General features: G+C 35.0%; 1 protein-coding gene across 3 annotated transcripts; it reads left to right on the plus strand.

The window, feature by feature from the left end:
* The first annotated feature begins 821 nt into the window (after positions 1–821).
* On the plus strand, positions 822–13,584 carry LOC119795924 (interleukin-1 receptor type 2). 3 transcript variants are annotated; one of them, XM_038304166.1, is made up of 10 exons: positions 822–1,229; positions 5,842–5,883; positions 6,250–6,508; positions 8,747–8,921; positions 9,004–9,157; positions 11,109–11,195; positions 11,304–11,363; positions 11,470–11,605; positions 12,508–12,653; positions 12,831–13,584. In XM_038304166.1, the coding sequence occupies exons 1-10, from the start codon at positions 1,130–1,132 to the stop codon at positions 12,980–12,982; spliced, it is 1,311 nt and encodes a 436-aa protein (XP_038160094.1). In that variant the 5' UTR covers positions 822–1,129; the 3' UTR covers positions 12,983–13,584. The 3 variants fall into 3 exon arrangements, with proteins under 3 accessions (XP_038160094.1, XP_038160093.1, XP_038160095.1); XM_038304165.1 differs by having other exon boundaries at positions 823–1,229; positions 11,103–11,195; XM_038304167.1 differs by having other exon boundaries at positions 825–1,229; positions 5,790–5,883; positions 11,103–11,195.
* Positions 13,585–17,677: the final 4,093 nt, after the last annotated feature.

Here is a 17,677-nt window from a genome sequence, read left to right on the forward strand (position 1 = left end):
TTAGTTAAAATGACTCAGCTGTTAGAAAATTCTATTTGAGATCTAGAAATAAAACCCAAACTTCTGCTCTGCGGATGAATTCAACATTAACAGATGATGTTTGAGATTGATTCCAACATTGAGCCATTTTTTACATGCCGCACTGGAAAAAGATCAAAATCTAGATAAGTCATTTTTTTCTTAAAATAAGTGCATTTGTTCTTGAATTGAGAAGGTAAAAGAGACATTTTGCCAATAGAACAAAACAATTTACATTTAAAATAAGAAAACACAACTGCATTGTCTTATTTCAAGTGAATTTTATCTAAATATCTTATTTTAAGAGTAAAAATACTAATTCCATTGGCAAAGCATCATATTTACCTACTCAAATTAATGGTAAATACACGTAATTTAAGACATTTTTACTTATTTCTAATTCGTTTTTCCAGTGTGTCGATTTTCTGTCTTTGTTTGCAGCTCAGGCTACTGATTAATAAAGTCCAAAAAATATAACTTTCCAACTTTATTTCCAAAATTTACAAACTTTATAATATTCAGAAAGAATGCACAAACTGGATTAAATGCACAATCTGTGTTTCTGGTACGTCTAATTTAATCAAGAGAAAATACATTACATACAAATACATGTACTTGTATACATGCAGGGAAAACAGGTTTAAAATAGCAATAGACACAAGGCAGAGAAGTTGGTAGAGATACTTTTAAAATCGTTCTATTCTCCTAAAAAAAAGGAATTTTAACCTTGGTTTCTCCCCTCCACCCACCACCACTCTCGGAATGTCCCTCATACATGTAAATGTGTTCATGCTTGTGTGTTTTCCTGCTAAAGCAAATAAAGAGGTCCACCATCAGCGTCACGAGGAAGTCCTGTTGGAGAGAAACAACAACAAACAGTTGGAAAACATAACCCTTTGCCTCTTTCCAAAATTGACATTACACTTATACATTTAAAATGTATAAGTGTTGTCAAGCAATGGGACTTTGCCTTTAAAGGATGCATGAACGTGTTCTAGAGTCAGAAAACAGGAGTGTTGAGCTGTGCAGTACACTGCGTTACATTGGGAAACCTGAGAAATTTCCATCTTGTGAGGGTGGGAACCTTAAAAAGAGAGCATAGGTTCCCCATATGCCCAAAGGACATCCAGTCACTTCACACAGAAGTCACTCCATGCTGATACCACATCTCTCTGCCAGGACAAGTACGCCTCCACAACCACCTGTATACTGTAAGTACTGTTTAATGTTTGTTCAGTCATTTATCTTATCTATGTGCACATTCACCTGCCCTGCACTTACAACAAGGCTACTTAGCAGGATTCTCAGTCTGTATGGACATTGCTAAAATACATAATGTTCACATATTTTATTTGTAGCCAAGGAGATACTGTGTAGTGATAACATTAAATCATTATCCTTGTAATATGTTTGGAATTTTATGGTGAATATAATTCCTCTGCTTTCAACCACGATTTATAGAAGTTTTGGTGACTTAATGTATTTCAATGTTAATTTTCTGTTTTCTGTATCTTAGAATAATAAGTGAATAATATTTGTGCATATATATATATGTGTGTGTGTGTGTGTATACATATATGTGTATATAGATATATACATATATATATGTACACATACATATATATGTTTACATTTAAATATACACATATATACATAGGTAATATATATATATATATATATAGATAGATATAGATATATACACATATATGTACACATTTACATATACACATATATGTATACGTATGTGTGTGTATATATACATATATATATATATATATATATATATATATATATATATATATATATATATATATATATATATATATATATATTTGTGTATATAGACATATACACATATATATGTACACATACATATATATGTACACATTTGGATATATATGTTCAAACTTACATATACACATATATGTATACGTATGTGTGTATATATATTTGTGTATTAAAGAAATGACACAATATATCTTTAGAATCAAAATAACTTATTTAAACTTTAAATCTAATTAACATTAACTAATAATAACTCTAATAATATATCTCTTGTATAGTTCAAGGTATCAACATTCATGTATTTGGTTTGATCTTTTTTAAATCAGGAAAATTATGAGGATGCTAAAAAAATAATATAATTTTTAAATAGAAATAAATTGAAGAAAAAAAAGTATTAATGCATTTTAGTAAGCCAACAAAATAAGAATTATTTGCCTCTTATTTGTAATTATTATATCATTTGTATAATCCTATATCTAAGTTGAGATAAAAGTAACATCAGACTAATCCCAGCAGTCAGCAAAGTTTCCATTTAATGAAGGAAAAATGTCACAAACCCCTGTGAGTCATGTGTTCATTAAATTACAACATTGGCACTCCTACAACTTTGTGAATGGGTCAACTCCAGTGATGACGCTGCTGCAGTATTTTCTGAATGGACTCCCCTCTGATGACATGTAGCAAGGCTTTTATTGAGGAAAGAGTGCATCACCTTTGCCATTGTCATGGTTTCATGTGAGAAAGTGATAATCGCCATCAAATGTAATCACACGCAGGGAAGCAGACGGGAAAATCAGTAGGTTCTCGTGAAAAGTGTGTAATTCTTTCGAGGAAATCTGTCTCTTTTTCTTTTCTTAAACGTCGCTTCCTGAAAGTCAGTTTTAAGTTTCAGAAAGTCGTCCATTTTAAAGTAAAAGGGTGGTTTGGCTTCAAACCTTTTCCCTTTTTTTGACTAAAGCCCAAACTTGTTTTCTCTCTTTTGTATAGATATCAATATTTACATCATGGGAAAAGGAGTATCTTAACATATTTTTTTATTTCCAAATTTCTGACAGAACTTTAACAAAAAATTTAGAATTTTTTTTTTTTTTTTTTTTGTATTCTGACTGCATGCAACAAATAACATTTCCAGGACAGCATTAGATTCACTCCCTCATCACATATGATTCTTCATTATAATGTTCTCTAAATCAAAGATGTCCAGATTGAAAAGTCATATTTTTCCTTCAGGTCTTGAAATCTCTTCATTTCAAAATTTCACCACGTTACAAAGCAAAGTTAATTCTTACACTCACTAAATTCCCTTAGCAGTACACTGTCTTCCCATGCATTGGTACTATGTCCCTTTTTCATGATTCCTGGTTCCCACAGATACAGTTTTTCTGCAGTTCAACCTTAATATTTTATGGTAAGATAGATTTGGAAGACTATAAGTATTCACTTAAAAAAACACATTTTCAAAGCTAAATCTGGTTGTGTTATTTTTTTAACACCATTAATTGACTTTGACTTTAATTCCTGCATCAGATCAACATTAAAACAATAAAGAAAATACATGGGAATAGTTTTTAACACTTTAAAAAGTCAGAGATTATTCCATAGAATCAGCACTGAGGCTTTTACAGATTGATTCAACACATCAGCACTCTGAAATCCAAAAACCCAGATCTTTGGGATTCTCCAGTTTTTTAACTAACTGCACTCATTTCCTTTGGAAGCTTCCTTAACAAATCTGTGAAACAAAAAATATATATGTGCCACAAATGTTATTTTCTGTTAACAACAGATGTTTCCTATTTAAGTACGGTATACTCTTTGTCATGTGAGAGTTGTATGCATTTAGAGTAAAAACTCTTCACTTCATCCCTGTTTCCTTTCATTAACCCCTTAAGCCCAGCCCATCTGACACATGCTCGCATTTATCTATTTATAGAAATTGCCAAAACTCAGTAATATGGTGTTTCATTTACATGCCCTTAAAAATAGGGCTTTAAAATTTCTAAAACATGTTTCAAAATGATTTTTGTTTTATAGCTGTGTAAACAAAATGAGATTTAAAATTCCACCTGAAATGTGTGACTCTGCAGGAGTAATGCAACAGCAGGTATTCATTTTTAGCCACACCCCCTAATGGTTGGCATAATTGGAAACTAGAGGCTTAGACCTTTCCAAGGAGGGGCTGGATGTAATTGGGTAACTATTTCAGGTGGTGTAGCCAGCATCCGTTACATAAGCTTTCTCTGTTATTTTTAGTTTCTATTGAGTTTGGTGATATAATTGTGTGTTCAATGGTAAATTTCAATGAAACAACGGCTAAATCTTAGGAGCAAAGGCTTTGCCTTTGGCAGAAGATCTCCAATAAAGAAAATCAGCATATTTGTCTAGTCAGATTCCTTTTTATGAATGGAAAATTACATTGCCGCCTAGCACACTGCCCACTAAAACCTTTGTGGAACAAACATGCTTCAATTTATCCAGTCCAAATTTGCTTGAATTATAGTCAATAAGTGGATCTACAAAGTTTGTGATGTCATCCAGAGTTACTAATGGGGTTTCAATGTGCAAATTGGCGTGGCTAAATATCTTTCATTCTTTCTATGTTTAATCCCCTTATAAATCAAACATGGTGACGTATACAATAGTGGTTCCACCTGAAAAAATGACTCAATGCCTTTCTGTCTTACTAATACAAGCAATTATATTTCCAAGTCATAGTTTGGGAGCTGAACTTTAATTCACATGTGTAATTTCAGGCGGAATTTGCTCCTAAGACCCTCTGAACTTAAGGGGTTAAAGAAGCTAAAAGAACTAATGTCAGCAAAACAGTTCAGCATGAGCTTATTATAATCTGCCTTATAGCCCAAAGCTCGACTAAATGAAATGTCTAACATGAAGCAACACGATGCAGTGGTATTGTCAGTGCTCACAAAACATTTTGATAAGTTTTGCATTTTTATTTAATGATGCAAATGCATCAGCATCAACATGCATCAGCCATTACGGTTTGCCATTCACTATGAATGTTTCTTTAAAGAGTAAAATACATTTATGATATAAGGTGTTTAAAATTGTAGAAATCATCAAACTAATGTGTATTGTCTTTTTAAGTTTTAAAAGTCGGCTATATAAACAGCTTTGATTTTTCCAACAATTATAGGAAAATTAGAAAAGTAGTTAAAATTGCATTAATGTAGAATTATATAAATTAAAGTACAGTTAGCTACAGTTATGCACAAGATAATTTGTACACCTGCCAGTTGTAGATTTAGAATATGTTTTTTTCAGCTTTGAAGTTTATTTCTAACTAAAAATGAGACACTCATCCCTGAAAAGATGACAAAACAACTTAAAAACAATATTAATGACAAGCACAGTCAGACAGTAAACCTTTTATATTACCAATTTAAGAAAATATCTCCCATTAAAAGTTAGTTGTAACCATCTCAATAACCTGAGGTTAGATCTTTACCAGCACTGCAGCAATTTATAAATAAATGGGAATAAAAACTGAATAATAATAATAGTTTTTCTTTAAACATTTCTTTTTGTTCTTTCATTGCTTCTTCATTTTGGAGACCTTTGATACAGTGACTTTGAACACATTATTATGACTAATCATGTGGTTGTATTGGTAACCCCCTGTGGTTAAAACTAAGTGTGGGAGTGCCAGCAGTTTTATGACGACTTCTATGATGTCACAGTTCACGCTCAATAAAAGACATGAAATAAAGCCAGTAGGTTCAAATTTTAAATGATCTTAGGAGATAAAACAAGCTATGCTCCAGGATTTGCACTCTGATTTTAGATTTTCGTTTTCTGCATCATAACCTTTATGTTTATTTTTGCTTAAGCTTTTCTTTATGTATATTGACTGGACAATTCCCACATAGAGCATTTGAGCCAATCCTGCTCTGTTGGACCCAAAGACGAGAGTGTTTCACCTTTTATCGTTGGATCTTATTGCTTAAATCCTTGTGTCCCTGCAGACTGCCACCATGCTCTGCTTGGCATTTATGTTTGCCATGGTCTTTGCCACAGGTGTTCATGGAGCTCGTCTACTACCTCCCCTGCCTATGAAAGGTGAATATTTTTTTCCTATATTGTTCACATTACGTCAGGATTTTATAAGGCATGTTTGTGTGTTTTCTCTCAGAAGATTCTCACTTTACCTTAACGACAGTGTAAACATGCAGTACTGCATTATGAGTAGTACCCTGATTTATTTTTGCTATGGGAACCAATCCTGGCTGGATTTAACACTAGATGGTGGGTTATTTGCTTTGACCAAGCATCCATGCAGCATTATTATGAAAAATAATGTTATTTTTTTTCCCGTATTGCCATTTTTTCTATTAAAAACAAATGATTTGAAGAAAAAAAAAAATAAATCAACAAGAAATATTGTCATTAGTAGTGCTTAGTTTCTGGATGTTTTTTCCTCTGCAGATGGCTGTTATCAGGAATCCCCAGAAGTGGAGGTTTTTAGAGTGGAGGGGGAGGCTGTAATCCTCCAATTTCCGATATTCATGCGAGGTCTTCAAGTCCGTAAAATCGCTCCACCACTAGAAAAGTATCTCATCAGCAGGAACAACGGAAGCGATCAACTGAGGTATCAGAGCGATGGCCGTGTGCAGCAGCAGGGTAAAGAGCTGTGGTTCCTTCCAGCTCAACCTTCAGACTCGGGTGAATACACCTGCACTTACAGGTACACTGTCATATCCAGCCTCCAATTTAAATTTTTTATTGTATATTCAGCATTAAAATTCAGAGGTGTTATAAGATTAAGATTTTAAAATATATTAATATTTGCAAAAATACACATTTTGTAGCCTAATCAGAGGTTTTATAGATAAGTTAGGAAGTATTTTTAATATTTTCTTCAATCAAAAGTAAAAAGTAGCCATTAGGATACAACTTAAGTGGCTATTCCACCACCTATTGATTTAGTTTGATTAAACATTTATTAAAAAAGATAAGTTATCTGTCATATATATATATATATATATATATATATATATATATATATATATATATATATATATATATATATATATATATATATATATATATATATATATATATATACCTTCTCAACAATACTTCCAGTATGACATGTAGATATTGGTAAGGCACTTATAGTTTAATGATATTACAGATGCTGAAAGACAACAAAAATGATTTCATATTAGTAGAATAAAAGTTATGATTTCCAAAGGATAAGAAAAAGTTGAAATCAAATAAATCTTAACCCAAATAAAATTCCATTACAATAAATTAGTATATTTCCCTGCAATGAATTCATTTTAACCTGGAAATTAACCTCATTTTTGTATTTTTATGAATTGGTTCATATTTTGGCCTGTTGCAGTGAAGGGAAATGCTCTAAGTGGTTCAAAGATGGAACAATTGGATTATATTATGCATATAACAATTAAAACCAACATAACGGATAAGGCAAAGTGCTTTTTTCTGAAGAAAGATTTGTTGTTGGAATGAATTCTCATCTTAACTACATTTCCATATGGTTCCACAATAACGTGAGCTGAAGTTAAATTTTCTCAGTTTGATTTCAGTAGATAACTTAGATGATTTGCCATTGGAATTAGTTTTTTTTTACAGTTGAAATATGATATTTAGATAAAATGCACTTGAAATACAACAATGCTATTTTGTTTTCCTATCTTAAATGTAAATTGTGTTGTTCCATTGGCAATATGTCTCTTTTACCTTCTCAATTCAAGAACAAATTCACTTATTTTAAGAAAAAATGACTTATCTAGATTTTGATTTTTTCCGTGTATGTTTGCCTCATTGACTCTTTCCATATAAATCGCTTCAATCTGCTCCCCTGATGTATATTTAACTTTATTTTTGCTAAATACAAATTTTTTACTTTATATTAAAGAGTGAAATGTTTGTCACTTCAAACCCTTCAGAATAATAAAAACACAGTAATGGTATATGACAGCTGTTTCAAATGATCACCAATGATATTCGTTATGGATATCTCCTTAGCGAAGCCACATGCGGTGGGTAGAGCAGCCAAAGGTTTTCTTTCTCAAATCAGTTAGCATTTGGTTTAAAATATCCTTTAAAACTAAAACATATGGTGAATCAGAACTAAAATTATAGCTTTTTTTTCTAAAGCCAATGGAGTAACTTTACTGAGTTTATGTAAATAGTTAAATACTACCTCATTGGAAAAAATCTAAATATAGATAAGTCATTTAATCTTAAACTAAGAGCATTTGTTCTTGAATTGTGAAGGTAATAGGGAAGTTTTGCCAATGGAATAAGACAATTTACATTTAAAATAAGAAAATGCAATTGCATTGTCTCATTTCAAGTGTATAAGAGTAAAAACAATCATGCCATTGGCAAATCATCTCATTTAACTACTCAAATTAAGGGTTAATACACTTAATTTAAGAAATCTCCACTTATTATTGTTTTTCCAGTGCACTGATCATGTTCTACACTAGAAAACGGTCTAGAAATAAGTAGAAATTTCTTAAATTAAGTGTATTTACCCTTAATTTGAGTAGGTAAATGAGATGATTAGACAATAGAATGAGTATTTTTACTCTTAAAATAATATATTTAGATAAAATGAACTTGAAATAAGACAATACAATTGTGTTTTCTTATTTTAAATGTAAATTGTCTTGTTCCATTGGCAAAATGTATTTTTTTTACTTACTTAAAAAAATGACTTATATAGATTTAGATTTTTTCCTGTGTATTTTTTAACTGGATTAAGTAGATATAAATAGAATCATGTTAGAAAGTTTCTGTGTTTTTTACGTAATCATTATAAATGTGCACCTATTACCACTAACAACCTTTTCTTTCTTTTATTTTAATAATCAAAAACTGTCCCTCTTAAGTGGGATATTGCCTCTGACAGCATGCATCTGACTTATCTCTATGCTCCTCTGTGCAGAAATGAAACCTACTGTGTTACTGGGAGCATCACGTTGCATGTATACGAGTCATCCTCTGTGGACATAGAGAAGCTGTCCTATCCATGGCCTGCCTTAGTGGGAGAGACAGTGGAATTTAACTGTCCCTCTCTGGAATCTTTCAACCAGACAGGCAGACCAATCCAGTGGTACAAGGTGAGGAAATGAACCTTACAGTTGGGATTTCTCTGTTATTTAATGTAGAGCCTGATCTACAGCTAACAGTATCTTATTACAGGACTCCAACCCCACTCCTCTGCAGCCAGGCAGAGCTACCCTGATGATCCCTGCTGTAAAGCACTCTCATGCAGGAGTTTACACCTGTCAGCTAACGGCCCTCATTCACAACCAGCAGTACAAAGTCAGCAGAGCTATCCTGCTTCATGTAAAAGGTTGGTGTTGTGCAATTTCATTTCTAAGCTCTAGAACTCATTAAAATGTTCACCTTTGTATAGACTTATAGTGGATATTTCACTGAACAATACATCATTTAATCAATTCATTATATCGAATTATATTAGTTAATTTAAAGTGACAGTTATTCTGTAGATAAAAAGATATCTGGTTCTCATTTGGTTTATCTTGGGTTATTAAATAATCATGTCTGATCCGGTGGTTTAATCAGTGAAAAAGAACAAGTGTGCCCTGCCCTCTGCTGGCTAAACAGACACATTACTTTGGCACAACTTATGCAAGATTAAAGAAGCATAAAGGAACCTCTAAAGAATAATTTATACTTCCAATGCTTTAAAAAATGTTTTCACAATACACCCATAAACTTAAATCTATCTCAAATAGATCGATATAAACATATCAATGGTGCAGAATAAACAAGAAATACTACTTGTATTGCACTGCAACAACCACCTAAAAAACTCACCTAAATATTTGAGTGTAACGGTGATCATTAAAATCTAGTATGAAACAAATGCTCTGTAAAACCCTGAAATGTATTTTAGGGAACGTTAGTCATTGGAGTAAAGTGTTGGAGAGTTTTATAACAAGTTTAGGTAATAAGATTTAGTATCTTCAAACTGTGGATATAAAAACTGTTTAAATTTGATATCTTAAATAGCGCTGTTTGACTGAATCTGTTGATATGGCTGAGAAAATCTTCCGTTGTGGAAAAGTAGCAGCACTGTCCTAATTAAACTCCATTGCATTTTTTCATAAAAGTTGAAGTAAATACAGTAAGCATGTTAGAAACATCCTGAGCACACCGTGTTAGCAGCGAGGCTGCCATCACTGCAAAAAAACAGAAGAAAAATACTATGTTTTTAGATGCTATAAAAGAGAAAGAGATTTAGTTCCCTAAGAAATTAAAGATGAACTTAATTTACAGAAAGGGCTTAAATACACACCCGCATGTAAGAATGGCCTAGGCAAGATTTAATTTAGTATTAAAATCTAATTTAGAATATTAACCAAAACTTCAAAATAGAAGTTCTTGGATACTCTCAGTCTAGTCTGACAAAGCTTGTTCTGTTTTAAAGGTGCCAGATGGTACTCAGATTCAGCAGTAGTAGCAGCATAGGGTTGTTCTAAAGGGTTTTTGTAAAGTGCCTTGAGATGACATGTGTTGTGAATTGGAGATCGGTCTGTTTTTTTGGAGATCGGCCTGATTTTCAGTGTAGTCCTGTTTCTCTGACTGTGACTAACTGGATGTGCTCTGCATCCTCTGACATGGGAGCTGGCTCGGAGCTCGTCTGCCTGGCTGTGTGTTTCCTGGACAGGGCCGCCTTTTACAGCTGCTTTTTGTATCTCTGCTTCTGTCTCCTTGAACCCCAGTTGGCCTCAGCAGATGGCCGCTCACACTGAGCCTGGTTCTGCTGGAGGTTTCTTCCTGTTAAAAGAGAGTTTTTCCTCTCCACTGTCGCTACAAGCATGCTTAGTGTGAGGGATTGTATTTGAGTCAATGAGTCTATGCAATCAACTGGTTTTCCTTAGATAGGAAACTTTGTATCAATTTGACTGGATGATCTGATTAACTGTAAAGTGCCTTGAGATGACATGTGTTGTGAATTGGTGCAAGGGAAATAAGTTTAATTGAATTGGTTCTATATATAAAATGAATTTAAATGAATTCTATAAAGAGAAAACTAAGAGTATAGAAATATGCTCTTGATCTTTTACACGTTTTGTAAAAACGGCTGAAAACAGGTATAATCTTCTTAAAAATCACAATTTTCCATCACACAGAGTTGGTCCATCCCATAACTAGCTTTAAAAATGTGATATTTGGGGTTTCCTTTTGCAAGGAGCAATTCATATTTAAAGGTTTTACTGTCAGAATGAATGTCTCATTTGGGTTCTTATTCTGGATGCTTTTTCTGCCAGGTTCAGACCCTGCAATCACTACCTCTGTGCCTGATGTCAGCACACCATCAGAACCAGCTCAGCCCAGCAGTAGAACTCCCAGTACCACCAGTGGTGAGTCATCTTTGATTTCTGCAACCCTTTAGTAATCCAGCTTCCTATTGAAAGTAGTCATATTAGACGTATCTGATAAATTAACATTTTTTTTTACCCTAACTGCAGTAATAAAGCCACCAGTAATTATCTCGCCGCGTAATGGAACCATCTTTGAAGGCCCGCATGGTACGTGGTAATAATTACATCACAATGCAATGTTTCCTGGAAATATGCTCTGATTTTATATATTAGCAATGCTCCAATATAGATTTTCTTCTGTTTCACCATCTAGGTTCAAGCCTGGAGCTCTTCTGTCAGGTGCTCACTGAATGTCCACTGGCAGACTCAACTGTGGTCACATGGCTGGTAAACAGCCAATCAGTGGAGTCCTCATACCTTGAAAGACGGGCTCTGCAGGGAGGAAGAAGGTAACTATTGTCTCTGAACCAAAGTGTAAAACAAGACCAAGGTGTGACCTAGATATGACTGGGGGCATTGTATTAAAATGCTAATATCTCTCTAACTTGCAAACTGTTTTGATAATTTCATAAAAAATATCAGAAATACCAGTATGCTTTTTAAAATGCTAATATAAACCCTTGTTTTTAACCATTAACATGGTGTTAAAATGTTAAAAATGTAAAATAAATGAGCAGTTACACTGGAAAAACTGCCCTATTGATAATAATACACCCGTTATAGCAAGTTTGCTGATACAATCGTGACTCAACAGTGAACTGATTGATTCAGCTCCGACTTTATTAACAGAGTGAATAATGCATGCAGTTATAGTTAAAAAATTAAAGTAAAAAAAACAGGAGTATTAACCCATCACTAACATTTAAATCTTAACAAAATTCTTAGGTTGAAGATAAAACTAAATAAAAGTCAACCCTTTGCCAACTACTTAGACTTACCTTCTCTTGGTTGGTCACACATCTTGACCCACTGTTACTGTACATAAAGAATACCCAACTTCTGTGATAAAACCATAAACTTAGCATTACTTATAGCTTAATGATATTACAGATTCTGAAAGACAAAAGACTTCATAATAATAAGATAAAAGTTATGATTTCCAAAGGATAAGAAAAAGTTGAAAACAAATATATCTTAAACATTATTAAATTCCATTACAATAAATAAGTATATTTCCCTGCAATTAATTCATTTTAACCTGGAAATAAACATTGTTTTTGCAGCAGCATTTAGTTTAGGGATGCCTGCCTAAACTTATTAAGAGAAAAAAGTTAAACTATAAAGGCTAAATACAGTTTAATACCAACTATTTACTATGCTTGCTTGGCTGCCTTCTTCCTGCTGTTTTCAGGGTAAATCGGGTGTCTGAAATGTGTCAGATCGAACAGAGGCTTATTATCGCTGTCATAACTGAGGAAGATGAGCAGACTGAGTTGAAGTGCGTCACTCAGAACACAAGCGGGAGACAGGAAGTTGTTTCTATACTTCACCTGGAAGGTGAGCGCCTCATAAATTCTCCAAACAAGAGCTCTAACCTTTGTCTGAGGATGCATTAATAAGAAGCTAAATAGCATGTTTTGTTTCCAAATGTAACACAAAATATGAAAAAAAGCTAATGCCACTTTATAACAAACCATACCATAGCAGAATGTAAATTTTTTTTTTTTTTTACAGATACTACCTTTACATGGCTGGTAGTGGCTGTAGTGACAGTGATCTGCTTCCTGATGATGGTCTCAGCTTTCCTTTACATCCTCTTCAAGCCAAAGACTAAAAAGAAAATGGATTACATTCTCGCCCGCCAGAGCAGCACCTTTTCTGTTTAACTCTTGTGTCCAACACTCCCTCCAACAAACAAAAACTACTCCTATACATAATCTTTGGTAAACTGCCTACATATGACCTCCAGTATAGTGCATATAGAGTTTTATATATATAGACTTGCATTTTAAATCTTTCTTTTTTTTCCATGAATCATCTACAAGAGAAGGAAGATGTTACATGATAAAATGTTTTAAGCACCACTAAATAATGTTTATTTATGCGGTTGTTGCTTGTTGTGGTTTTGCACTAATGTCATTTAAACTAGAAGAACTCCCTTTATATTAGCTTTTTTTGCTAAATAAAATGTAGTAACTACCTCAGTGATAGCGTTACCAAATGTTACACATAACTATCTTTCCTACTGATTTACGAATGAGTTAAATATCATTATAAATTTGGATTGGGCTTTTTTTAATGCAGCAAAGGATCTCAGGGAAACATTTTTACGTTATAGAAAACATAATCTGCTGCTGGATTTTAATTTTAAACATTTGAAGGTAAGCCATAATGAGACTTAGTGTAGTTTTATCTATAGTAATATTCCTGCTGTTGTATCCTAGATAGAAAACAACCTGTTACTGTTGTTTTTTACCCATTGATTTTTTTTTTTTTTTTTTTTTTTTTGCTTTGTCCTGACAATTAAAGCGTTTAAAAAAAATATGATTTAAATCATTCCTGTGTGAATAGTTTGGTTTAGTTATTGGTATCGTAAATATTTACATTTTGATCATGATTTTGCATACCTCTAAAAATTTCAGAATTATTTTACAGGAAAGAATGCAAATCTTTGTTCGTTGTTGATTCCCTGGTTTTAAATCCCATTTAGAAAACACCCAAAATGAGCAGTATCAAATGTTTTTATTATTCTTTTGAGACCTTTTATAGCAACAGTTTGACGTCTCATTCTCTCAGCAGCATCTCCACCTCTGCTGCTGCCTCTTGTTGTGCTTCACCCAACGGCTGTTCCGTCTCTGCTGCTGTCACCTCCTGCTTTGCCCTACATAGAGGCAAAGGCTTCACTTAGAAATAGTGCTGCCACTTTACAATAGGGCTCTCCTTATAGGCTAATCGTCATAAAACGATCGGCTAATTTTCATAAAACGGAGACGGACCCAGTATTCAAGGTGAGACAGTAAATAGGAAAGTTCAAAACGTTTATTAATATAAAAACATAAACAAAATGAAACTAAAGTGGAGTTGCTAGGATCTGCGACTCTCGGATGCTGCAGGAGGGGGGCGGGGCACCGCCCAATCTCAGACACTCTAGTGCAGTGGTTCTCAAACTTTTTCTGTCATTCCCCACTTTGGACAAGGGGGAATTTTCAAGCCCCGCCTGTCCCCATCGCCCCAACACAATGCTAATAAAATATTCAACAATCTTAAAATGTTCCAATTTTATTGAAGTAACAAGTAGTATCTAAATACAAACTATCTACATCAAATAACAGCAAGCTCAAAAATAAAGAAAATAAAAATGCAGCTGTGTCAAAATTTGTATCAAGCTCAAAGATAGAAAAAATTAAAGTGCCACTCTGCAATCTGTTAATAAAAGAAAAGAAGTGAAATCCATCTGGCAAGACAGGTCTATTTATCCCTGCATTAGTGGCTGCAATGAGCCTGTTTTGCATTGCAGTTTCTCAAAACGGGGTTGCAGGCTGGATACTGCCACTCTCAAGTCATGCTCAATGTTCTGCTGAGATCTGTATTTTGTTTTCAGTGAAGCAACAGCTGAAAAGCCCATCTCACAGAGATATGATGTGGCAAAGGGAAGAAGAATGCACACAGCTCTCTGCCCGATGAGTGGATACTCCCTCTCCACTCCTAACCAGAAACATGAACATGTGGCTGTGTGAATCAAACGCAATTATTTATTTAAGATAAAATATTTCAAATTCAGTTATTTATGATCAACCTGCGCCGTCAATCCCGGCGCATGTGCGCTTTATTTGCAGTCTGGACGCTAAAGTTAAACATGCTGTGTCTCTGCTCTGACTGCAGCGCTGAGAGGGACTCCTGCAATAGCGGGGGAGAACGGGGTTGGGATGGGGGAGGCGCCCCACGGCAGCACCTGCCGCTGGAGGACAAGAAAAGGAACGATACGTGCTTTCACGTAAGAGTCTCCAAAAGGCGCTAGATTTGTTTTTTTTAAAAAGAGTCGCTGGAGGGGTCTGAAATATAGCGACAAAGTCGCCGAGTTGGCAACACTGGGGCGCGAAAGTTTATTCTGTTACAAATAATATGCCGACGTCACGTCAATCATTATTTTGGCACTTCAGTTCCAGGTGAAATTTTTCTCATATCTAATGTTCTTTTAATTAGACTGCATGTAGGCCAGTAATGATTACTTTGTGGGTTTGATTGGTCTAAAAAGCGGCAACATACAGCTATAAGGACAGTTTGCTCTCACACGTTCTACATTTATAGTCACACAACACCCACACACACACACCGGAACTTGGCGCGCCCCACCTGTCACGTCTCAATTCCCCACCAGTGGGTCGCGCCACACACTTTGAGAACCGCGGCTCTAGTGGGAGAAACACAGGTTAGTGACCACGATCATCTGACAGAAGATGATGATCTCAGTGAGTCACTTACCTGGTTTCATAGTTCAGTCCATCTCCCTGGAAATGGGTGCAATCCAGCCACTGGACTGAAGGCAGACGCAGCATGCGTCCCTGAGAGTGTCCCCGGTGCAGCAGTCCCAGAGGACTTGCAGGAAGCCGATCCTGGACAGGGATTAAGAATGATCAGGAACAAGCAGGATCCAGGCCTCCTGGCATCCTAGAGCTCCCAGGCAGGGTCAGAGTCCAGAAGCGTGGCAATGAGTACACGCACAGGAGCAGACAGGATCAGGTGCAGACGGGCAGGCTCAGTGGAAGAGGGTAGCAGAGACAAGACGTGAAACCAGATCTTGATGCAGGACCTTTAAACTGGTCTCCACCTTGGAGCCAGGCTTACTGGGATAAAAACTGAACCTCCCCGCGTAAAGAGCCAAAAACCTAGAGGACTCAGCAGGGGAGGAACAGTGGATGAGCAGGAGACGAGACAGACACAAAAACCTCTTTCCACTGGCGCCAGGATCCAAGACAAGAACCTTTGAACAAACAGAACTCAACAGACTGAACAGAAAGCAACATCTAATTATCTGGCCATGATAGCTGGAACTGAACCTAATATAAGGGAAACTGGCAGGTGGATGAGATGAATGATAATTAGGAGCTGGAAAGAGTAAAACAGGTGAAAGGCCTGAGTAATTAAGGCCAGCTACCACAGCAGATCATGACACTAATAAATAATATATAGATACGTTATCAATTAATCTGAAAACACTTTCATCCTGTTTATTCATTCAACATATGTGCATGCTAAAATTATGAAAATGTTTATTTTTCTTACAAGATAGTTAAATTGTTTGAAAAGTTGAATACAAGCATGTGAGGTATTTGCACAAACCAGCCAGAAAATCACTGAAAATTAAGTGTGCAAAGTGTTCAAAAATGTATAAACTGGGCCCAAACACAGAGGTCAACAAAACAGAGTTCATTCAGGTACTAACATTTAGAGCTCAAGCACAAACTGTCCCATTAAACAAGACTTTGGAAACTTGAACAGTGGCTAATCAGACCTCTGTCGACACAAAAGGGGGATAACTGACAGACAAACTAACAAACACATCAACTTAATTTAACATAGAAATACTTGCCAGACACTAAGTACTTTTTAAATTTAACAAATTAACAAAACTAACCAAAAGAAAGTACATCTAAACAATTGATAAACAAATTTCCCTTCCCATTACAACAAACGGTGTGACCCGCTGATTAGCCGACCAAATGAGAAGAAAGCTGGAGTTCATTGCAGCCCTCCAGGAGCACATCCAAAGGGAACAGGCAACTCAAAAAAAAGAAATGAATCAATTACATTTTAACAAAAATACAACAAACTGACAAATAGAGATAACTAAATGTGTGCACTGCAAATAGCTAAATAAAAGTCAGGCTAATGAATATATTTGAAATGTGTAACTAATTTTGAGAATGAAAAAAGAAATCACCACACTCCTTTAGAGTTTGACAGCAGGCTCACAGAAGTCTCACTGGACCAGAGATAATCTGCACTCACATTCAGCTTGCCAGGGATATGCTGCACCATGAAGCAGAATGGCGAGATACCATCGAGTAATGAGACTCTTTGTGTTCTTCATTTGCTGCAGCCACTGGAGAGCTTTGTGGTCTGTCTGGACAATGAATAATACTTCAGAGTCCAGTGCCAACTTTATTCCCTTCCCTTAAATAAAAAAGAAATAAAAAGCTCCCCAACGATTTTGTTTAGGTTCTGAGAAATGCAGAAAAAAAAAAAAAAAATCAAACATTCACAATAATAAAACATCCAACTAAGCTATGTTAATTTGCTCTCTCTTTGCAATTTTTCCAATTTTATGTCATTTGTAATTTTTACCACAAGAGGTCTCACTCCGCTTTAACACAAACCAGAGGAATTTAAGTCAGAGGACAGAGTCAGTGCAAACTGGGTTCAGAACAACTGGAACAGTTTGTCTGACAGAACAAGGTGGAAAACAGATCCGATTGTTCATTTCAGTACAGTCACATGACTGCAACTGTGGTGTTTGGAAAAAAAAGTCAGATATCTGCTGCCTAAGAGCTGAGTATGTTGTAAAGCATGAACAGCATAAA

The sequence above is a fragment of the Cyprinodon tularosa genome, unplaced genomic scaffold, assembly GCF_016077235.1.
Source record: "Cyprinodon tularosa strain WSP-4 unplaced genomic scaffold, ASM1607723v1 ctg527, whole genome shotgun sequence".
Taxonomy (NCBI): Eukaryota; Metazoa; Chordata; class Actinopteri; order Cyprinodontiformes; family Cyprinodontidae; genus Cyprinodon; species Cyprinodon tularosa.